This window comes from Pectinophora gossypiella, chromosome 20, assembly GCF_024362695.1.
Source record: "Pectinophora gossypiella chromosome 20, ilPecGoss1.1, whole genome shotgun sequence".
Taxonomy (NCBI): Eukaryota; Metazoa; Arthropoda; class Insecta; order Lepidoptera; family Gelechiidae; genus Pectinophora; species Pectinophora gossypiella.
The window spans coordinates 7,816,016-7,841,299 of record NC_065423.1 but is presented as its reverse complement, the minus strand read 5'-3'; the positions used below and the strand labels follow the sequence as shown (position 1 = coordinate 7,841,299).

The window sequence follows — 25,284 nt, the reverse complement described above, 5'->3', positions numbered from 1 at the left end:
TCGAATTTGACCAAGATTTAAAAATGAAAAAAATATATATATATATTATATTTATGTAAATTGAGTACATCTCCCCTTTGCCTATTCTCACAAGGAAGATAAAGTTATTTAGGCGTAAAATTTTCGGCGCCATGTTGGCAAGCTTATGTCTAATAACGGAATGTATCTAAATATTGTTTTGCTAAGAAGAACAATATCCTGAATATGGAAGGAATGTATAAACAAAACAATAATAATGCTCGATATTCTACAAGATGAACTGAGTACCCCCGCTTTGTCGGAATTGTCGGAGCTTTCTGTTAGACCAACGTGATAGTTAACTGTGTTAGTGAAAATTGCGCTTAAGATAAATAACTCAGGTATCGGGAATCGAATCGGCGCTTCCCGTTTGAGAAGCAAGACAGTCAGACAGGACCACAGTTGAAGCGTGGGTATTCAGTTCATCTTGCAATGGATGTACTGACTAGCCCAATTTGGAATATAGTCGTGAGGTTATGTTATGTTTTTAATATTTAATGGGTCTAGCGCGCAGGAAGACATTTACGCGATCCTTACTTCTTCTATCTTGTGGGTTGTGAAGTGGAGTACCAACCATCAACCCTGGTGTCACGGTTACTATAGAGTCGCCAAAGGCCCCTGACATGGCTCATTTAACGACTACTTACTTGCATCAGCAGTAACCGGGACCAACGGCTTAACGTGCCTTCCGAAGCACGGATCATCTTTCTTTGGGACAATCTGGTGATCAGCCAGTAATGTCCTACCGAACTGGGGACCACAAAGTAATTTTTGTGATAATAATTATTATGTCCCCACGGGGAATGGAAACCCTTTTTTTTTTTTTTTTTTTACGAGGAGAAATCCATCATGGATACCCAGCCGCCCGGGGAAAGCGACTGGGTTATGTGAGACTCCTACTCACTAAAACTCCTCGGTGTTCCACTACCTTCGCCGATTGGCGGGTGTCCGGGGACGTTGGCACATTCTTCCGTGCACCCGTCAGCGCTGTCCGAATCAGACACTCCCTGGGTTTCAGGATGGGAGGAGCAGCCCATCCTGAACTCCGTATCTATGTGGTCTGCTGGGAACACACAGCAGACCACATCCTCCCTGAGCCCTAGGTGGAATCGAGCGACGGAATTTGGGAATGGAAACCCTTACTTAAGGTATATTATATTACCTAACCAGCTTTTGCCCGCGGCTTCGCTCGCGTTAAATTCTGGGTAACACGGTTCCCTCTTCCCAATGTACCAATATTTAGCTTCTTTGAAAACTGCGAAAAGTCCCATATAAAATTTCACCCCCTCTTCGAAGGGGTTGGGGGCAGATTTCAAAAAAAAAAATATGCAGGATTTTTTGTTACTGACAAATAGTTCGCATACCAATTTTTAGCTTTCTACCTTGAAAATTGCGGAATGCGCCATACAAACTTCCACCACCCATTTTAGGGAGGTGGGTGGTTAGAAAGAGACAAAAAGCAGCCTGTGTCACTCTCCATCCTTTCAACTATCTCCACTTAAAAATCGTGTCAATTCGTTGCTCCGTTTTGCTGTGAAAGGCGGACAAACAGACACACCATGAGACACACATATACACTTTCGCATTTATAATAATAGTATGGATTTCGCAGATGTACGCGTGACGTAGTGTAATAAAATATAATTTATTGCAGACCGTAAAACAAACATGGGAAAAGTACAAAAATTATAATACAATAGAGTATTGTTCATTGGCAATCACTTCCGTGGCGTATAATAAATAGGAATCATTTTTAAATAATAGCATAGAGTAAGGAATAATACTATGCTAGTGCGCTAATAGGTAATAAATACGTCATCATTATTGGAAATGACGTTTCAATCAAGCATAGGCATAGTATAAGGAATAATACTCCCTGCATAGACCAATACCAATTACCAATCCGCACTGGGCCCGCGTGGTGGTTTAAGGCCCGATCTCCCTATCCATCCGTAGGGAAGGCCCGTGCCCCAGCAGTGGGGACGTTAATGGGCTGGTGATGATGGTGATGACTCCCTGCATAAGTAAAGAGGAAAATACATAATACTTACGCCACAAGGGAGGTTAAAAAGTCGAATCAAAACGATTCATCTAATAAAGCAGTATTGCAATTTGACATATTTTTTGCGTTGCTTACTTTTATACGCGTATAAATGTCAAATGGCAATATAGCTTTTTTAGATGAATCGTTTCGATGTGCCCTTTTCAAACCCCCGGTGACCTTTAAGTTATGTATTCACGGGAGCGAAATCGGAGCGTACGGTGCACTAGGACTTCTTGCTTTGACATAACATAACATCAAGCCTGTATCCCCTGTAGGGGTAGGCAGATGTGTTAGTACACCCACTTATCGCCAGCTATGTTCAACTCCCGTGTATTAGGGGGTGACCATATTGCCATTAACAGGCCACAAATCTTGGAAACCACGTGATGACAATTATCTATGTTCTAAACATTAATTCAAACTCATAAAGTCGAATTTGCGGTTTAGAGCCCGTTCGAACTCGTTGGTGGACTTGTTTTTACAGCTAATAGCCGGGACCAACGGCTTAATTTGCTCTCCGAAGCACAAAATAAAGGAAGCAAATGTTTCGTAACTTCCCACCGAATAATACTAATGTACTAACTAATACAATGTGCAGATTTTATCATTTTTATTATCGCGGCGTGGTGGAAAGCCGCGGTAATGCATAAAGCCTGTAATTTTGTGAACGCAAACTGATTACGCTTTACGCAAACTTAGTTGTAGAAGAGCTGTTTATCTTGATCGTGTGTAAGATTTATCTTTTGGGTTGTGTACTAGCGAAATAAACATAACATTAGCAGCCTATGGACAACCGCAAGACACTTGCCTAACTGTAATCAGAAGAGAAAGGAACTAAGCGACCACACTTACTGCAAATGTGGGATAAACAACCACGAACGACTACCTAAACTTTCAGGTTGTCAAAATTTAACATCACTATTTTAAGAGCTACGCTCTTGTCGGTGTAGCATTCTCCATGCCACTTTTTAGGGAAAAACAAGGCAGTGGTCTCCCTCTTGCCTTGCGCCCCAAGGACGCGCCGAACAGGAGTTGCCCCAGTGGAGGGCAGAGAAGATGACTGTCCCCCCTGGGGCCGGGTTAATGGTCTTGTATGATACCAAAACTAAAGGCAAAAATTACTCAACCTGATCTCGAAATAGATGCGTGAGGGGATAGCCTCAAGCACTATAGTTTGATCAAGGGGTCTAGTCATTACACCCCAGAGACACCAGGCTGATTACCTGGTTGTCCAAAATATGATCCATGCTTCGGAAGGCACATTAAGCCGTTGGCCGGGTTACTACTTACTGATGTAAGTAAGTAGTCGTTACATGAGCAATGTCAGGGGCCTTTGGCGGCTCAATAGTAACCCTGACACCAGGGTTGATGAGGTTGGTAATTCACCTCAACCCACACGATAGAAGAAGACCTGATTGTTCAAAATATGATCCATGCTTCGGAAGGCACATTAAGTCATTGGCCAGGTTACTACTTACCGATGTAAGTACGTTGTCGTTTCATAAGTCAAGTCAGGGATTTTTGGCAGCTCAATAATAACCCTGACACCAGGGTTGATGAGGTTGGTAATCCACCTCACAACCCACGCGACAAAAGACGAAATACCCCAGAGATGGTTTCTATTATAAACAGAAAAAGTAAAAATAAAGATGAAGGAAAAAGTTTATTAAAATAGCCTCTATACTAGATTCCACTAAGCATGTTTAATACATGATCGATTAGGGAGGATAAAACGTAGAATGTACCCAGATTGACAGCTTGTCTGGGTAATTCCCGGACGTGATATTCTCGTATAATCTTACGTATCTTCAAATATGAAAAGATTTTTTGTTTCTAATAACACTCATCTGTGCTTACGGAAACTCAAAAATAGAAATATAAATCGAGAAAAATCTTATCTTATCTTATTTAGCCTATACGATCCCACTGCTGGGCAAAGGCCTCCCCTTGATTTTTCCACTCCTCTCGACTTTGCGCGATCTCCGGCCAATCCTTGCGATAAGCATTGAGGTCGTCACACCATCTTTTACGCGGTCTGCCTCGACTTCTAAGCCCGCCCTGAGGTATCCAGTGAGTAACGACTCGTGCCCACCGCTCCGGATGCATCCGACAAACGTGTCCGGCCCAGTCCCACTTCAGTTTGGCGGACTTTTTCCCTACATCAGTGATACCCGTTTTGGATCGCAGTGTAGTGTTTCGCACACGGTCGATTCGTTTAACGCCTAGGATACTGCGTTCCATTGCTCTTTGGCAGACCTTGAGCTTGGACTTTTGAGATGCTGTCAGTGACCATGTTTGGGCACCGTAGGTTAGGATCGGCAGGATACACATGTCGACGAGCTTACGTTTCAATGAAAGGGGGAGATCCCCGAAAAATAAACAATTATTTTTCTCGATTATTCAATACTTCATGTTTCGGATAGAACGTTTTGCCTCTTCCTTTGTGCATCAGAACAGCAAAGGACTGGGAAGGTCAACACATAATGATGGAGTGTGTACGGAACGAGGATCTGAGAATACAGCTGCTTGATAGTTACAGTAATATTTATCAGGTGGGGGGCTGTGACAGTGCTTTGTCTTTCCCATTGTCGGGAGAAGCAATGGCACTGTACAAAACTGTAATGATGGGCTTGAAGAGAAGGGGATGAACAGTTTGTTTTAAGCCTAAACATTATTGTATTAGTTTAAGTTGTTTTTAGTTTGTGTAAGTTGTAGAATCGAAGAAGTCACTACGGAGTGACATTATCTTTTTGTAAGATAAAACTCCTTAAATAAAGAAAAAAAAAAAGGACTGGGACTGTCTGCCGTCGTCTGTTCCAACTCGTTATAATCTGAGAGCCGCCTTCAAGGCTAGAGTGAATAGGCATTTGCTAGGTAAGCGTGATCCAACCTAGACCACATCGTCACCATCAGGTGAAATTGTGGTCAAACGCGAGCCTATATCATTTTAAAAAAAATAGATGGGAGAATTCGAATGGCCAGGATGAGGAGTCGGTGGTGTAATGGTTAACACGCTTGTCCCGGCTTGACAAAGGCCACATTACATTAATTGTCTCTTTGTAATATGAAATTTGACTATAAGTTGTGTACTGTCAAACTGTGATTCTGCCTACCCGAATAGCGATTTCGGCGTGAGTTTTGATAGCACGTCTCTGTCGCAGCACACGTGTTTATGTCAGTAAAATTCTGCATTGCGGCATTGGGTCGCATCTTACATTGTAACACTGAAAAAGTGTAATGAGAAATGCATCCCGGAATGCCGAATTATTTCCCAAATTAGAAATCGCTTACTTTATTAAACATCCTAACTTATCACACCTATATCTCCAAAGGTAATATGGGTGGAATATGTAATTGTGCCTGTGTGTAATAAAAAGGGTCATCATTTGTTCCCAAAAACAAAGATAAAAGATGCATAAGTATGTCTGTTATCCATGAAATTAGAAGGAAAATCTTTACAGCGCCATCTGTATTGTGTTTGAGGAACGTAGACACTCATTGTTTTATGTTTTTATTGTTTAATCACGTCATCATCAGCCCATTAACGTCCCCACTGCTGGGGCACGGGCCTTCCCTATGACTGGTTAGGGAGATCGGGCCTTAAACCACCACGCGGGCCCAGTGCGGATTGGTGGTTATTAACGACTGCTAATGCAGCCGGGACCAACGACTTAACGTGCCTTCCGAAGCACGGAGGAGTTCGAGATGAAAACTTTTTTTTGTGGTCACCCATCATAAAAATTGTTTATTATTTTGGTTTTAATTTATTATTACGCACCTATACTTAAAGGGAAATCCATGCTAATGTTATAAATGCGAAAGTAATTCTGTCTGTCTGTTAGCTTTCACGGCTTAACCGCTGGGCCGATTTGGATGAAAATTGGCATACAGATAGATTGAAACCCTAGGACAAGAGTAAAAGTTATCGTGGTTACTAGTAGCTCTCGTAGTTGACACAAACACAAAAGGGAACTAGCTTTTCTACCCGGGACCTAATCCACACACTAGCAATTCCTGGAATACTTTCCAAGGATCGATAACAGAAGTCCACACGGACAATTTCGCGGGCGCAGTGCTAGTAGATTACATACATAAACTCACGCCTATTTCACACCGGGGTAAGCAGAGACTATGGAATTGGGTAGTTTCCTAGGTCAGAGATAAATTATGAATATCTGATTAATAAATAAATACAGATCTAAAGGTGACAAAAACATTTTCTTTTCTATTTAACTTATTTATGAATTTTAATATAGAAAAATGTAATTATAAGTGCGACATTTTGTCACGTTTTTCTATGACGTCACAGGTTTCGTGCGGTTTCCATAGTAATTTCGTGTTTTGAGGTTTAGTAAAAAGTAACTGATTTGACTAGTCGGAAACTATCCTATTCCATTTGTTTCGATCCTGGCACACTTCTTTTGCTTCCTCCACATTCATCAATCGCTTCATGCGCGCACGCTGGTGTTAGTAGATTCATTATGACATTATACTCAGTTATCTAGTATCTGTCGGCGCTTTCTTCTTATTTACAACAAGTGAACATTCGTTTAATTTTTTTGCCATCTCATGATTACAATCTTCGTCATGATGAAGAGTATTCGACTTAAAGTCTGTGAGGTAAAGCTTAATCTTTTGTGGCGATGATCATTAGTGAGTATCAACATTGATATGTGTATCAAATGCATAATAGATGATAGTAATTTGCAAGTTATAAGGAATTTCTGTGCTTGCTTTCGTTAGTAATTAATTAGTATTATAAAGATAATACGTGGTGCGTGGGTATTCATCTTGTGATGGATGTACCTCTTACTAGCCCAGTTGTTATGTTGTATTCAGTGTAATCTTCTAAACCAGGGGGCGTCGATTCGGTCCCATGTATCGGACTTGCACCAAAGAGTTATTAATTTACCGACTCGACCATTAGAAATCAGAATAATTTATTCAACGTAATTATCATGGAATAAAATAAGAATGCATTTTTTATCTGTGTATTACAAAACCCAAAACACGTTCTATGTTTATTGAACTGTGACGTCACAGGTGGCCAATCATTTTTTCTCATTTTTCCTCTCCGGTTCTCTATAGTCTTCAATATGGTTCTCTTTTCTTCAACTCTTTCCAGCACTTTTTCATTTGACACCATTTCAGTCCAGCTTATACCCTCCATCCTTCGCCAACACCACATCTCAAACGCTTCCAACCTCTCTCTGTCTCTCTGTGTCATAGTCCACGTTTCACTTCCATAGAGTGCAATGCTCCAAATATATGATTTAATAAACCGTTTCCTTATTTTTAATGATATGTTTTTGGTTTTCAAAATGTATTTTTTCCTGTTAAATGCTTGTTTGGCTATTGCAATTCTGGCTATTATGTCTTGTGTGCATCTAGAGTCACTATTTACTATACTTCCAAGATATTTGAAACTATCAACTCTTTCTAATATGTATGTATGTGTGTGTGTATGTTTTCTTTGTATACCTAGGATAACATTTATGAAACAAATAAAAGAGAAGGTGCAGGTCGTGTCGTATCGGGAGGTGAAGGTTTTGGCGGGAAGAAGAGAGGAATGGCGGTTACTCCACCGACAAGAGCGCAGCTCTTAAATAGAGAGAGAGACGTCACAGGGCAAAATGTCATGTCACTAACCGTTTTCGCGCGAAATTTAAAATAATTTAAGAATGATGTGTTTTTTCTAAATCTTCTTCTTTCTTGCGCTATCTCACTTTAGGTGGGGTTGGTTCACCTAATTTTGCGGCGCTATGACATTCTGGCTAGGGTTGTCGGGTCGGGTAAATTTTAATTTTTTAGCAATCCGGACATGCTGGTCCATCAAGTATAAGGAGGGCGTCCTCTGCCTCTTTTGTTCTCGGGCAGGCAAAGAGCCGTGTGGACTACATGCTGCTAGTCTCTCTGCATTACGTGGCCATACCACCTCAAACGATTTTATTTCAGCTTTTTCTAGATAAATAAAATAAATACGACGACAATACGAGCAAATTAAATTGCTTACTGGGAGGTCCACAATTTCGATATTGTAAAATACTGGAGAAAAAATAAAAAATATTTAATTTATTTATTTTATTTTTATTTTTTATTTAATAAAATATTTTAACATGTATAAATTAAGCAATTGTATACTTATCCGAAAACTGTCAAGTAGCCAATAAAAATGAACGCTGCGATATAATTATTCATTACCATTTACTAATTTCAATATAATTTCACTTTTATATTGCAGACAAAGACAAGTAAATTATCAATTTTGTTCCGCGTTACGAAAATGATAATTTACAAATATAATCACGTACTAACATTACGCCATTTCTTGATCTGGCACCGCTCCGCCCACTCGGATACCAGATGCCCATGTTCAATGTAATTGCGAATATCAAAATACAGTGTCAATCAATTACGTGATCACCTCGGTAAATATATACGGTGGAAACTGTAGGTACTATACCGTACTATGTGGGAGTACTTATTTCATATTTTTACTTCTACATTGAAATGAGGAGCTCGGTGGCGCAGCGGTAAACGCGCTCGGTCTGCGATTGTTGAAGTTAAGCAACTTTCGCAAAGGCCGGTCATAGGATGGGTGACCACAAAAACAAAAGTTTTCATCTCGAGCTCCTCCGTGCTTCGGAAGGCACGTTAAGCCGTTGGTCCCGGCTGCGTTAGCAGTCGTTAATAACCATCAATCCGCACTGGGCCCGCGTGATGGTTTAAGGCCCGTTCTCCCTATCCATCCATAGGGAAGGCCCGTGCCCCAGCAGTGGGGACGTTAATGGGCTGATGATGATGATGATGATGATGACTTCTACATTTAGCCCAGTTGGAAGAACGCTTGACTCTCACAGTGAGTGAGGTCGTAGCTTCGAATCGCCTCGGCCTTAAACCAATTTTCGAAATGGATTTCCAATTCATCTTGCTATTAAGAGAGTTTCTACAACGGGAACATTCTCACTTTGGGAAAATTCCCGGGAACGGCACATAGCTACCCGTGACATTCTTATGACAGGGCATTTTTTTATTAAATTAAGTAAGTAAATAGTAACCAGGGCAAGCGATTAACAGCCTCCGTGGTCTAGTGGTTAGAGCGTTAGACTCACGATCTGGAGGTCCGGGTTCGATTCCCGATGGGGACATTGTCGAAATCACTTTGTGAGACTGTCCTTTGTTTGGTAAGGACTTTTCAGGCTTGAATCACCTGATTGTCCGAAAAAGTAAGATGATTCCGTGCTTCGGAGGGCACGTTAAGCCGTTGGTCCCGGCTGTTAGCCGTAAAAACACCTCCACCAACCCGCAGTGGAGCAGCGTGGTGGAGTATGCTCCATACCCCCTCCGGTTGATTGAGGGGAGGCCTGTGCCCAGCAGTGGGACGTATATAGGCAGTTTATGTATGTTATGCAAGCGACTAAGCGTGAAATGAAATGAAAATTTATTGTCATAAATATGCTAGGTATATAGATAGAAGTAATGATTTTAGCTTTCAGCACATTTAGTCATGTTGTGACTTACAATAATATATGCATAAGATACTTACAAATATAATTATCTATATAAAAAAAACTGAAAATCTCACTTAAGCTATAAAACTGCTTTCTTTCCCTTTAACCAGTTTTTGAGTTGGGATCGAAACTTAGATTGGGTAGCTCTTTAATTTAGGACGGAATGTCGTCACATGTTCTCACACACAAAGAATGAAATTGTCTATAATAAACTGTAGTTCTAGGAGTAAACTCATGTCTTAGTTTATTTGGATTTCTCTCCGAAGCATGTTTTGTACGTAAAGTCCCTTCCGTGCTATGTCGTAACCTCATCATTATTTAACAAGACGTGTGCGCGGTTTATATTCATGACGGTTACAACATCTTGTTGTTCAAATTAGAGGCGCGCTGTGATATGTTGAATGTCGTAAAACCAACAAAACTTGGAGTACAATACCTTGAAGTACGATAAAGTGAAAAAGTCCAATCCGTTTCTTAAAATTAATAAATTAACTGGTTGCACTTAAGACCTCCTGGTTACATGTCGTTTCTGTTATAGACCAAAACACCTACAAAAACATAAATTTTATAATTATGACAACTAATGGTTCATAATTGGTTGGGCGCAAGGCAAGAGGGAAACCACTGCTCTATTTTTCCCTAAAAATGTAGCATGGAGAATGCTACACCGACAAGAGCGTGGCTCTTAAATTAGTGATGATGATGAATGGTTAATAATAACTGTTTACAAATAATTCGCTGGGCTCAGTGACTGCACTTTTGCTCTTTGATTGTACGTACTTTCCGAAAACTATTCAACAGAATTCGGTAGGCAAACTTGCTTGCTTTCAATATTTTTATTTTTTATTTTTTAAGGAAGCGAAAATGGTTCGTAATTAATTAATTTGCTCTGGTATTACATGTAGCTGCATGTAATTACATTGCGTGAATGACCTAAGACTATCCGGAGTGGAAAACGTAACTCAGGGTTCAACTCCCTTACCTGTTGATAATACGATCTGACTTCTGACGCTTCTAAGACTTCTTCTATCGTGTGGGTTGTGAGGTGGAGTACCAACCTCATCTACCCTGGTGAAAGGGTTACTATTGAGCCGCCAAAGGCCCCTGACATGGCTCATGTAACGACTACTTACTTACATCAGTAAGCAGTAACCGGGACCACCGACTTAACGTGCCTTCCGAAGCACGGATCATCTTACTTTCATCTTTTATCTTTTTTTTTATAAGACTGAAATAGAAATACTCTTTATTTGCATTTGAAAAGGGTACATTAATAGATAGATGTACAATAAGCTGCAAAAGTCCAATCAGTTTATTGTAAAAAAATAAATTAACTGGTTGCACCTAAGACCTACTGGTTACATGTCGTTTCTGTAATAGACCAATTTTATAATTATGACAACTTTCAAAATTTCACCACTGTTTACAGATAATTCGCTGGGCTCAATGACTGAACTAAAGCTTTTTGATTGTACATAAAAGTTCCTCCTTATCAGCTATCAACACCAGCATGCAAATATTGTGATAATTTAGGTCATTAATATATATTCAACAAGCATTTACTACGTAAGCGAATCCCATCATATATTCCATCGTCATGAAATGCGAATGTGATAAAATTTACCTTATCACATTTAACTTATCAGACTCACTTTCGCGTCCGAACCGTGTTGTAAATACCTATACATTATCTGTCATTTTCTTATCCGTTGAAAAAGAAAGGGACGGGTAATCGACAGGCATAAAATTTAAGGAATACACGTCACGTCGTTTAAATATTAATATTACTCTACAATTTCGCATTCTAATACCGGATGAAGAAACTTAACTAAAGACGTTCGGACGGGTGTGCCCATTAGTAAATTGAAGCGAATAACGCCGATGTGGTCGACCTTATGCGCACGCGCAGGCAATTAGCGCATGCGTCAGTGACCGTCTGGTACCACGTTATGGTGTGTTCACATCACGTCACGGCGACGTGTAGTGGAAATACGTAAAGTGCAACATCGCGACGTTTAAAACATAACATAAACAGCCTATATACCTATACGACCCACTGCTGGGCACAGGCATCCCCTCAGTCAAGGAAGAGGACGAGTTACGGAGCATTTTCCACCACGCTGCTGGTTGGTGGAGGTACTTTTTAATGTCTAACAGCCGAGACTAACGGCTTAACGTACTATCCGAAGTGCGGAATCATCTTACTTTTTCAGACGGCTCAATATATACGGTCATAAAGTCATTGATGTGACTTTTTTTGACGTGACGTGTAAGTTTAGACAGACAGCTTTGTTTACTTGGCCGGGCAAATGGGGAGCGCTGAGGATGCCCAGTTTTGCGCTAACCTCGGCTCAGGGCATTGTCTGAGAAGATTATATTTGAAAGATTTAATCGACCCTAGCGCGCCGAATTAGGGAAGCCGTCGGAATACACACCAGTGGAGAAAAAGAAAGTAGTGGAGTGACTGCTATATTTTATTTATTTTACTTTACCATCTTTTTATAGCCGCTCCACTGCTCCGTAGGTATACGGTACCCCCGCCACATGGTGTACGCATCGCGCCTGATGGTACAAATATCGCGGGCTGTCTTAGTACATAAACGATGTCGCGTCGCGCGTGATAGCGTAACGCATGCAGCGGGGGCTGGTCCTTACATTCATATCGAATCATGTACATTATGTCATACATTATAATTAATAAGGGCATAATTATAATTACGCTTACAGAACGCTTAGATTAATTGCGTTTCTATAAATAAACTGATGATAGTTATCTATATTGCAAATTGCTAAAATAAAACATGTTTTCTAATTGTTTTATCAATTCGCTTGTTTGTTTTGATAATTGATAACGAATTTAGGTCATTCACCTTATCTGCTTGTGGCATGATTGAAGTAGAATCTGGAGCTGATAATAAAAGAATTGTTGATTTTAAAACAGAATGAAGCCAAAATCGTTGCAATTCTACTGTCATGTACCACTATCATCATCATCAGCCCATTAATGTCCCCACTGCTGGGGCACTTCTCCTTCCTTATGGATGGATAGGGAGATCGGGCCTTAAACCATCACGCGGGCCCAGTGCGGATTGATGGTTATTAACGACTGCTAATGCAGCCGGGACCAACGGCTTAACGTGCCTTCCGTAGCACGGAGGAGCTCGAGATGAAAACTTTTTTTTTTGTGGTCACCCATCCTATGACCGGCCTTTGCGAATGTTGCTTAACTACAACAATCGCAGACCGAGCGCGTTTACCGCTGCGCCACCGAGCTCCTCCCCCTATGTCGCTTAGTATTTCGGGTATGTCGTACAAATTCACACTTATAATTCCTAAAATTGTCACCATTGTGAATTGAACCCAGGGTTTAGTGGTCAAATCATAAAAAAAAGAAACCAAGAAGCCATGTCAGCGGCCTCTGGCGGCTTAATAATACCCCTGACACCAGGGTTGATGAGGTTGGTTATCCGCCTCACAAACCACACGATAGGAGTTTAAAAAAATTGCAAACAATCCAATTGCGTCATCACTTCATACATTCTCTCTACATCTATCTGTCCAGTAAAACGTGGTTTAGATTTACTTCCGTTTCGTCCGGGTCTGCTTTTATCGTGCGGGTTGCTGCTGTCAGGGTTATTATTGAGCCACCAGAGGCCCCTGACATTGCTTCTGTAGCGACAAATGAAACTAACCAATGTATAAAAATATTTTATAAGCAACTTACATTATATTTATTCAATTATTTTGTCATCGTTACTGTAGTTTCACTTTGTTATATAGTTTTCAATATTAAGATAGTAGCGTTATTTTTATTGTTTAAGTCAGCGTTTGTCTTTGTACTGTCTTAGGCATCTGTGCATGTCCTTAAACCTTCGCAGTGCGCTTAAGTTTTAAGTTTTAATATTTTTATACTGTTTTATATAGGTGGAAACCTGTTATTGGCTTAGTTTTTAAGTATGATTTTTTTGCTATAGTTGTTAAGAGCTGTTGGTCTCCCAAATATAAAATAAATAAATAAATAAATATTATTGTTGGCAGCAAGCGGACGGTGTCCCCGAGCACGATCCTGAAGCGGGAGCAGAAGTGGCTGCGCATGCTCGATAACTGGGAAGCGTTCATGAGCAAGAACTACAAGAAGGTGCGCGAGCGCTGCCGGAAAGGTACGTGCCGTTTTGATGTGTGTATGTGTGTAGAGTAGTATTCTCGACTATATCACGACTGTATAGTAGGAACCATAATGAAGACTATAGAGAACCGGAGAGGAAATATGATTGCCCACCTGATACGACACGATTCATTTATAACAAACATCATAGAAGGAAAAATTAAAGGGAAGAGAGGAAGGGGTAGACCTAGGAGGACATTTATGAAACAAATAAAAGAGAAGGTGCAGGTTGTATCGTAGCAGGAGGTGAAGGATTTGGCGGGAAGAAGAGAGGAATGGCGATTACTCCACCGACAAGAGCGCAGATCTTAAATAAAGAGAGAGATAGTAGGATATACCCGTGAGCTTATGTTACGTTGGTTTTACTTTCATTCAAGACGTCTCTAGGGAAACAAAAGGCATAGCAATCCCACACAAATCATGTTAGACGCTCAATTTCCTGGCTACTGTGTACAGTGCAGTGAAGTTACGACGAAGGCATACTAATTAGATCACATTCAATGAGAAAGCTACTTCACTTTCTCCGACGCACATTGTGGCAAATGTGGCAAAAACCAGCGCACTGTGCACTCAGTGTTACGATAAAGTTGGAAATGGGCAAAAAGATGCTCGACGTTTACGTGACTGTGGGTGATAGAATCTGGTGTCACTGTTACTTTCTTGGAACTTCGTGGTAGATTTGTTACAAAGTAACAACGCTAGTAACTTAACACTTATCTAAGTCATCACCCCCCTGGCATTATCCCAGGGCCTGCTTACCTAACCTGAAGATTTGTCAGGTCCGGTTTTTACAGAAGAAACTCCCTGTCTGACCTTCCAACCCGCGTAGGGAATACCAGCCCAATACAGGTCAGGTCACATACCTCCGAAAATGCATTTCTCGGGAATGTGGGTTTCCTCACGATGTTTTCCTTCACCGTTGAGCATGTGATAAACATTTATGATCCAAACATGAATTGGAAACAAATTCGACAATCATTGGTGTAGGCTTGGGCTGGATTCGAACCTGCGACCTCAAAGTGAGAGGCAAGCGTTCTACCAACTGGGCTACCACGGCTGTTCCTTTTCTTTTATGTTATATTTGGTAATTATGTTTTATCACAAACTATCCATCCTTCCTTAGGTATACCAGCATCAGTCCGTCCTAAAGCCTGGCTGTACCTCTGCGGAGGGCAGCTACTCCTGGCGCGGCATCCCAACGAATATGAAGAACTACTGCAGGCACCTGGCGACCCCAAGTGCATGGAAGACATCAGGAAAGACCTGCACCGACAGTTTCCCTATCATGAGATGTTTATACGCGAGGAGGGGCTTGGGTGAGTTTCTGTCCAGCATCTATACCCACCTCATTGTGTCCTATTGGGGATTACGGACCTTCAGTTTGTGTGTCAGGTTGTGACATTTAAATCCACCAGGATTTACGAGCGGTATAAAGGATGCAACGCGCCTGGGCGCCTTTACAATGCAACGGGAGAATGCTACCAGAACACTGCGACAATCTCAGCCGACAACGCCCTTTTCTCTTATTTTCTAAGATAAAATTACCAGTTTTTATACGTAGTCCGCCGATAGTTTTATTTGAAAATGCTTTCTCGGGAATGTGGGATGTTTTCTTTCACCGCTGAGCACGTTATAATCATTTATGATCCAAACATGAATTTGAAAATCATTGGTTTAGGCGCGTGCTGGGATTCGAAACTGCGACCTCACAGTGAAACAAGCGTTCTTAACACCAGAGCAAGTAACCCTTTTAAGTGATAGGGTCTTTAATGTCTCTGTTAAATAACCCAAATCCATATAATGTAAGACTCAACCAAAAATAAACCTATAACCCTTAAATTCCAGGCAACAAGAACTATTCTCCGTGCTGAAAGCGTACTCAGTGCTGAACCCCAAGGTGGGGTACTTCCAGGCGCAGGCGCCGGTAGCTGCGTTCCTGTTGATGCACATGCCGGCCGTGCAGGCCTTCTGGTGCCTCGTAAGCATCAGCGACAAGTACCTCAGCGGGTACTACAACCCTGGACTTGAGGTGAGATAATAGGCATCTTGAGGAGCTTGGTGGCGCAGCGGTAAACGCGCTCGGTCTGCGATTGTTGAAGTTAAGCAACTTTCGCAAAGGCCGGTCATAGGATGGGTGACCACAAAAAAAAAAGTTTTCATCTCGAGCTCCTCCGTGCTTCGGAAGGCACGTTAAGCCGTTGGTTCCGGCTGCATCAGCAGTCGTTAATAACCATCAATCCGCACTGGGCCCGCGTGATAGTTTAAGGCCCGATCTCCCTATCCATCCATAGGGAAGGCCCGTGCCCCAGCAGTGGGGACGTTCATGGGCTGATGATCATGAATAGGCATCCGTAGTGGATCGACTTATCACTACTAACCTCTAAAATAACGGCAAATGTAAAATAAGTCACGTAAAAAAGGTCTTGTTACCGGGACTTGCTTACTGACGTCCGGGCGTTTATTTGCGGCTTCCTAGAAAAGCCAACGTCCCGGCTCGTTTGTTCCTTTTTTTCCTCTATGCAGCTAGAAATAGAGAAGTGTTCTGCAGGAGAATCCTTGCCGTCGTGTATATTATACAAAAAACAAAACACAACAGCTACGTACGTAAAAAAACACAAAAAAAATATTAATAGTTGGAAACTCGAAACACGAAATTACTATGGAATTTGTATGAAAAAGCAACCTGTGGCGTCATAGAAAAACGTGACAAAATGTGGCACTTATATTACATTTTTTTATTAAAATTCATAAATTAAATATTAAAAAAGAAAACGTTTTATGTCACCTTTAGATTTATCTGTCTTTCTTTAGTAATCAGAATTTCATAATTTATCTTTGACCTAGGAAACTCTGTTCTGTAATGGTAAGTTATTAGGGCGCAAGAAAAAAACCTTCGCTCTTTTATACGCGCTATTTCTTTTTTATATATATATCATCGCTTTATAGAGAAAACCACGTACATTTTTGAAAAATCACTTTCGGATGTCTCTTTTGTTAGTAAAACCTTGCAATAGACACGCTAGTTTCAATCCAGGTAAATAATTGTGAGAATTTTTATCCGGAATTAAATTAATTGAAATAAATCGAGGTTTTGTTGAAGACAATCGCATTAGAATGTCATTTTTTCAAAAAGACGTTTACGAGGGGTTTCACAATATGATTTGACTAAATTGACCAATTCTATTTAAACGGGTTATACTAATCTCGTGCATCATAAAAACAGTCTTGCGCACTAAAAGAAGGAAACTCAGGGATATACCCTTCAGGAATTCGTACACGGATTTTCCGGACGGAAATTGATTAAAATTCGAATAAAATGACTCAGGAATGTATATAATCAGGATGTTCCCGTTGTAGATGCCAAAAGTGTTTTTAATTGAACGTAATACACACGGTATGACGTAGGGAGTTAATGGTGCTTTGTTAAATCCGAGTTTTTCCCCAAGCAAATGAATCACATGACTTCATTCATGAGATTTTATGGTAAAGGTTTGCGTTTCCTCTATTTATCAAAACAATAAAATACAATACAAAAACGCATTATTGCACATATAAACACAACACTAAAAACAATTACAAAAGTGACAAGAGAAGCACAATCGGCGGCGTTATTGCTAAATAGCAATTTCTTCCAGGCAACCTTAGGGTGAAAGAACTTGGTACATATTGGAATCGGGGACAGTGCAATACAGGTATAAGTAAGTAATGCAATATAACTTAAAACGATCTACATAAAACATAATAATGCTATAAACAAATCTAGTATCTACTTAAAATATACATACATAAATAAAATATACATCATAATTTTAAAAACCATTACTTAAAAGCAAATGAATGTCCTAATATAATATTATTATTAAACTAGCTTTCCGCCAGCGACGTTATCCATGTGGATATCCATCCCCTTAGGGGGTGATTTCCGGGAAAAACTAACCTATAACTTGCCTAGGTCTCAAACTATTTCTCTACCAAATTTCATCGAAATCGGTTCAAAGTTTAAAAGTTTTGAGGCACCAGACAGACAGAGTAACTTTAGCATTTATAATATTAACGTGGATTCTTTTTAAGAATGTTCTAGAATGTCACAATTGTTGTTTCATTTCTATGAAAGGTCGTGGTGTTATGATTAATAGCGGATAAGATTACTTACATTTAGTTTGTCACGTCCGATGACATCGTTGGATATCGCTACGCGGCTCGTATCATCGGATATTATAAAACATAGATTAACAACCGTATTCTGAGATGTTAACACCAACCTTTCTCGACTCCGTGCTAAGTTGAGGCGAAAACAAAGCGCCTCAACCTTATTCCGAGGCTCCAGTGAGGCGTGACGACTAAACATTATTAACGGCCTCCGATGTCCAGTGGTTGAGCGTTGGGCTCACGATCTGGAGGCCCCGGGTTCGAATCCCGGATTGGACATTTCACAAAAATCACTTTGTAATCTCTAGTTTGGTTAGGACATAACAAGGTGATCACCTGATTGTCCGAAAGTAAGATGATCCGTGCTTCGGAAGGCACGTTAAGCTGTTGATCCCGGTCAATACTTACTGATGTATGTAGTCGTTACATGAGTCATGTCAGGGGCCTTTGGCGGCTCAATAATAACCCTGACACCAGGGTTGATGAGGTTGGTATTCCACCTCACAACCCACACGATAATAAGAACACTGAATATTATTAGCGAGCAGTTTTATTCAAAATTAATGGTACATTCAAATGCAGATGCGGTTCAGGTGTGGTAAATAAGTATAGAGAGAAATTGGGTAAAGAAATGCAGTAAGTAAAGCAGTATCGAAATGCAAGTCGCTCTGTAAGCTATTACCAATTTGTTACTTATGAAAGAGAACAAATTGCGGAATGAAAAAATAGCGATTTTGCGGTAAGAAATTACTGGTTCACGGAATCAATAGTACGAAAATAATTCGTACTATTTTGTTTGCAGTATATCATATACTCGATCGATGAGTGAAGTCCTCAAGTCGAGAAACTTTCGAGTTAACATCTTAGAATACGGATTTGAGATTTATAATAGGACTATTATGCCTAGTATGGGTCGCTGTTATGATAATGGACTCTGTTACAATTAAACTTGTCTTACTTTGGTTTGAGTCAATTTGGGGGTAGCCTTGGAATATAGCCAATCACTAAAGTACGATCGTTTTTTGAAAACTTTCATAGGTCTAATTATTAAGGGGATTTCCTTCCGTCTTTTGAGGGTCCCGTCCCTAGCGTTATTCCGTTTTTCACGGGGTCCGCTTGAGGGGTTCCGCTGTATGTGAAAGTATAAGTGGAAAATAAAATCCTCGATGTCTATTTTATTTTATCTCGAATTTTATCTAAATGGAGAACTGTCAAAATTTAGGAACACTCAACAGTGCTGCCGCCTACATTTGAGCTTCTGGTTTTTATCCTCATTACGTTGAATAAATTATTCTGATTTATGTAGGGTGTTGGAGGTAAAATTGAAATAACTGCAAGTTTTCTTATATTTTCTTTTATTTTTCAATATTATACAGAGCACAACCTCGCTTTCAAAATCTACTCGTCGCCATCTTCCTTCCCCTTCCTCTCTCCCCTCTCACCCCCCCCTCAGGACACGTTCATAAACTTCACCTCATTCACGTCACGTTCATAACAAGCTTTCATTCCCACATATATATATTTTTTTTCATTTCATTTGCAGGTCCTCCAGCGCGACGGCGACATTCTCCACGCGTTACTCCGACGGACAGCGCCGGCAGTCCACCGACACTTGGTGAAACACAAAGTGGAGCCGGTGCTGTACGCCACCGAGTGGTTTCTCTGTGCTCTCACGCGCACGCTGCCCTGGGACAGCCTGCTGCGCGTCTGGGACTGCTTCCTCTGCGAGGGGGTCAAGGTACGTCAAATAATTTTTTGGAAGAGATGGTTCTTAATTTGTTAGAATGCACCAGAATGTCAAGTCAAGTCTCAGGGACTGTAACCTGGAACCTAACAAAGGGCAGCAGTAACTGTCAGTACTATTCAAAGGGAGGACAGGAGGAGACTACTCTGGGCGCCATCCCATTCGCGTCAGACAGAGTACTGCGGGGCGGAAGGCAAGAGCGTGGCTCTTAAATTAGTGACCAGAATGATGTGCCTGCCGTTGCTTCATCAGGAAGTTTCCCCCTTTACCTTTGTATCCTTTGATACAGGTTTTTCTAGACCACAAAATTTAGTATAATGGTGTTTTGAGACTTACCTCCCAACGTGACTCCCAGAAGACTGGAGAACCATTTCAATCAATCATTAAGTTGTGATATGTACGAGTGAGCATTTTACGTTTGTTGCTTTGGAGTAAATCGAAATTAATTTTAACTACATCGCACTGTATATAATTAAAAGAAAAGGGGCATTAGTTATAGTTTATTATAACCAGCAGTCCTTTTTGAGGCCTATCTGGATATCAAGAAAACGTTTTAAAGAACAAATAAACTTTATTTTGATTTCATTCAATTAAACATTACTTTTTGCAGGAATACTCAAATAACACATAGAGGTAAATGTAACCTATAAACCTCTCCATTCCAGGTTCTGTTCAAAGCATCCCTAGTAGTGCTAGCCGGAGCCCTAGGCCCGGCGAAGGTGCGCAAGCGCGCGTCGGGGCTCTGCGAGACGCTCGAAGTGCTCCGCCACCCGCCGGAGAACATCCTCGCCGAGGAGTACCTGATGTACCACATGCAGCGCCTCAATTTGACCGAGGAGGACTTCGAGTTTGAGCACCAGCGGCAGTCGGCGCGCCGCCGCGCCATGCCTCACAGGAGGTGAGTATCCATAACCACACCCCGGACACTTCATATGAAAGCACCTCATTTTACACAGACACTACACATTGACGTTATCGTACACGCGTATCTGTGTGTGTGACGTCACAACATACGATTGACGACTAAAGTAAGACCGAGGGTATGAGGTAAACCTAGGTCAGCCGATGGTGGGGAGCAGAGTTGCCGCTCTATACGTAGTATTATTTCTTACTCTATGACATAACATTACATAAATAGCCTAAACATACGTCCTACATCAAAATGCGCGTAAAATGGAAAGAGGAAGGGGAGGCCGTTGCCTCGCAGTGGGGTCTTGTAGGCTAGATTAGATTAGACGTTCCACTGCTAGGCACAGACACACACTGGACACCCCATACAAAAATCTACTTTTAACCATGTGCCTCTTAACGTGTAAGTGCGAGCGACACAGATAGTCGCGCTCTCCCCTCCTTAACGGTTTACGGCCATTTAAGAATAAAGTTCATACTTCTTACCCGGAAGGGGTGAGGTCGGCGTCCGATTCGAATTGGTGCGGGGCGGAGACTTACCGTCCTATAGTAGTTCTTTTTATTCTATGGCACAGTCCTCCCCTCATTCAACCGGAGGAATACGCTCCAGAGCGGTTTGGTGGAGGCGTGGGCTAGTAACCCGGCTTAACTTGCTTTCCGAAGCACGAAATCAACTTTCTTTTGGAGACAATCACGTTTTAGCCTGTAATGTCGAAACTGTCTCACAAAGTGATTTTGAAATGGTCCCCCTTGGGAATCGAACCCGGACCTCCAGATCGTGAGCCCAACGCTCTAACCATTAGACCATGGAGTGTTTAGTCTATATAGGTCGGCAAGGATTTTGTAGATTAATAATTCCTCTTTTTCTATTTCAGTGGCAGCTGATTCAGCGACTGTTCCTACAAGCGATATTCAAAGAATAACGCGCGGGATCTGTTCAACACTCTATGAGTGAGTGACTCAGTGACTCAAGTGAATAGACTTAGTGTGTGCTACGACTCTAATGTTTACGTGCTGAACGCGAGTTGTGAAAGAGCAGTCTGATGAAACTGTAAGTATGGAGAAACTTCACGTAGCGCAGTTTTTCATAAGTATGATGGTAGGCAAAGACTAAGCCATACAGCCTTGTCTAAAGTTCTTGACTGAGATTTTATAAAGATAGATTCGTTGGTGTTGCCAAAATAAAATATCCCGTCTCGAAGTATTTTTTAAACGACCGATTCGAAATTCGAATAAACGATAAATTATCTTTTGAATTATTCCGTAAACCTGATTATAATTATAAATGTACAATACAAGATATTTCGTTAGGTAAATATTATTCAGATATGATAAAGAAAGGACGTACGTGTGATAATGGAATAGCAATATGAAAAATAAAATGGTTTTTGAAATGAAGTTGTAAATGACAATTTTAATGTATAAAGACCAATTTGAATTTTGAATGTTGATAATAAGGACCAATATTGCACTGTTGGTCATTGATTAAAAGTGAGAGATGGTTCATGTAAAATTATTGGCTTATTCCACTTGTTGAAAAGGATTCCATAATTACCATAGACTTAAGCTTTTCTCGAATTTGGTCCTTGTCCATTTTGTTCTTGAAGTATGCTCATTGTAAACTTGTGACAAATATCTTCATAAATATTAGTTGAAATCTTGTAATTAAAACAAGAAATTGACAAATGTCCATAGTAAATTGTTTCTAAGAGTGTTTTTTTTTTTGTATGATAAAGCTTTATGATGTGATTGGAACGACCACAGGCGGCGTTGGTGTTCTCAGCGAGCGACTGTTTAGGATATAATGTCTGTTCTGTTTCATTAACAATTATCACATTTGCCTAAACAGAATTGTATCGTAAAACACAATTAGTAAAGGTGCTTTGAGTGGGTTCGTAATATAAGAGAGGAAGTGTTCAAATAATATCACAGTATTTGTTAAGGAGATATTTGTGTGTGCGTGCTAGCAATATTGTCATAATCTTAGTTTTTGTATAGCGAAACCCTATTTAATTTATTACCCCTTTATTTTCATACATGAAATAATATTAAGACTGTATTTAAGTTTAAAAAAACACGCGAGAATTATTCATAATATCATGTGATAGGGACTTTTTGTAATTGTTAAAATTACATATCTCGAAAATGTGTAAATAAATAAATAACTTAACAAAAAAATATGAAAAAAAATGTAATAAAAATATAATCTCAACTGTGAGAGTACAATTAGATGTATCGTTTGATATCTCCTTTTTTAATTTCCGTGATTTCATTGACATTTATACGAGAATGCGACATTGTAATATGTAATAGTGAGGCGGAGTGATAGTAAAGAAATAAAGAAATGAAATATATACGCGCTAATCTCACATTGAATGCCTCTTAAAATGGCGCGTTATTTTGGGCGAAATCAGCGCGTTTAAAGCGTCAGGACTTGCTCTCACTAGATGTCATAGCAATTCAATACAATTCATATACCGGCGCTCCGATCCGGTCCCAAACCCCAAGGTCTGAATACTATCGGAAAAATAACATACTTAAATAGGCTGTTTTCTACAGTACTTCCCAATCAGTATTTCCCAAATACATTCCTAATAAAAATTAGTATAGTCTTCCTCTTCTCCAATTCCAGTACAACTCAGGATTGTGACAGATCAAGAGTATTTTTTAAAGGTTTTTCAAATAGATCAATATCTACAAATACATAGATATTTATATAGTACACTTGAAAATAATTCCGAACAAAAATCTATTTTTCTCACTCAATCTTATAGAAAAAGTTTAGAACGAAAGAGAACAATAACATAATATTTACATTTGTCCATTACATGACTATATTATCTACATATTAAAACGAAAAAAATACATGTTTACAAAGAAAGAGTAATAAATAGTTTATTTATTTCTCTACGATATGTACGGCTTTATGTAAAAAAAAACTGAATGATGTTGCATTGAGCTTTTGTGCTTATTTGAATGTAAATTGTTATTTGGTAAAAATACTTTGAAATTACTTTACATATCTAAGGTGGAATAAAACAAGCCCTGCCTCTGGTTAAATACTTTTGATACTTTAAGTACATCTTGTATTGTTCAATCCATCTACTATGTGGATATAGATAGTGGCTGTTCTGGGGCGAATTTAATTTTTACATGACAGTTCTACTACTAACGTTATCTCTTTTGCACTGAGCACAAGTGAAAGAGAGCACTATATTTAGAGCTCTCAAACTATGCTTAGAACGTAGCATGATTAGAATGACAGCAGGACCGAGATATGGTACATCGCCGAGCGCCGAAAGAGACGAGATATCTCTTTCGCTCTAACGGTATACGGCTTAGTACGAAAGAGATGAGAGATATGGGGTATACACTAAATTAAATTCGTTCCGCCAGAATTTCCACCAACGAAGTTTATAGTTAAAAGATCTTTGTTTATCCTTACGTGCTTGCTTGTGAATAAGTCACTACGTTCGAATGTAGGCTATGATTTAGTTGTAAGAGTATCTCGGTGCATAATGTTTCTTTTCCCTCCTAATTTTATTTCAAACTTATAGTTTAATTCAATAATTCACTTTCAAAATGTTCTCGGAGGTTTGAAGTAAATGCTATAGAAAAAACAATACTTCAATTTTCAATCGTTTGAATAAAAAAATGATAATTTCTAGTCAAAGAATTAAATTACGATAATCATTGAAGTTGAATATTTACGATAATATGCTACGACTACCCTAGTCGATTTGTGGTTAATCGAGCATTTATTATTTCATTAAAACTAGCAATATTGTCAGTCTTTTGCAGTATATTTTTTACTGTTTCTTTTTTTGCAGTGTTCTATTTTCTAGTTTTGAATTCAAATTCTGATACATAGGTAAATTTAACATTTTATGAAAATGGAAATTAGCATTCGTTTGTATTTGGAACTGTTAGTTATGATTGTCGAGATATTAAATAACAGAAGGACTTTACAAAATAAAATACATCTACTTCAAAACTCCAGAGATAAACATATTAAAAAAATGAATTCTATTTGTGTTTGGGTGTTGTGTGTTTTGTTTCGATTACGTGGAGAAAATTTAATTTGATGTTATATCTTTGTTATTGCTAGAATCTTCAACCATAAACTAAGTGTAATGTGTAAATCAATTTTTCGCATAATTGAAATAAATTCGAATTTCATTGTCTCACATTCCGATGAAGAGTTAGTCAGTCATTGTTTGTATGGAAAACTGCAGAAGCTAAAGCGATAAATACGAGAAACAGAGTTTGAAAACTGGAATAGTCGTAAGTGAGAACGAGATAGCATCATTTTCTTTAATAGAAAATGGAAATATACAGCTATCATTGGTTTATGAATTTATGGCGAGATTACTGAAAAGTATAGTTTTAAATATAACATATGTATATGTAAAAGAAATATGATGGTCAATCTTGCAGTTTTCCATGCGAGTTTAGAAATAATCTGAAAGCTGTATAATGAATGTCGTTCGTTGCTATTATTTTTATAAGATGTCAGAAAGATTCGCATTTGCTGCAATATTCGTGTTGTAAATAAAATTAAATATATAAAAGTTTGACGTGTTTTCTTCCCGCTGCTGGAAACTATCTAAACTGAAAATTTAATCAGAATCACACTTATAATATCAATATAAGCTTACGACTATGTCCCAATTGGGGTAGTCAGAGGTACATCTATCGCAAAATGAACTAAGTATCCACATCTCACCCGAGCTTTCTGTTAGAC

The 25,284-nt window shown here is 39.6% G+C and overlaps 1 protein-coding gene across 1 annotated transcript in view; it reads left to right on the top strand.

The window, feature by feature from the left end:
• LOC126376028 (TBC1 domain family member whacked) overlaps nt 1-25,114 on the top strand; it is a 29,280-nt gene extending 4,166 nt beyond the window's left edge. Inside the window, exons 2-7 of the mRNA XM_050023184.1 lie at nt 13,612-13,733; nt 14,862-15,054; nt 15,584-15,767; nt 19,431-19,625; nt 20,297-20,529; nt 21,416-25,114. Of these exons, the coding sequence (XP_049879141.1) occupies nt 13,612-13,733; nt 14,862-15,054; nt 15,584-15,767; nt 19,431-19,625; nt 20,297-20,529; nt 21,416-21,425 (937 nt within the window). The 3' untranslated portion in view covers nt 21,426-25,114. The remainder of the gene's footprint in view (nt 1-13,611; nt 13,734-14,861; nt 15,055-15,583; nt 15,768-19,430; nt 19,626-20,296; nt 20,530-21,415) is intronic.
• Nucleotides 25,115-25,284: the final 170 nt, after the last annotated feature.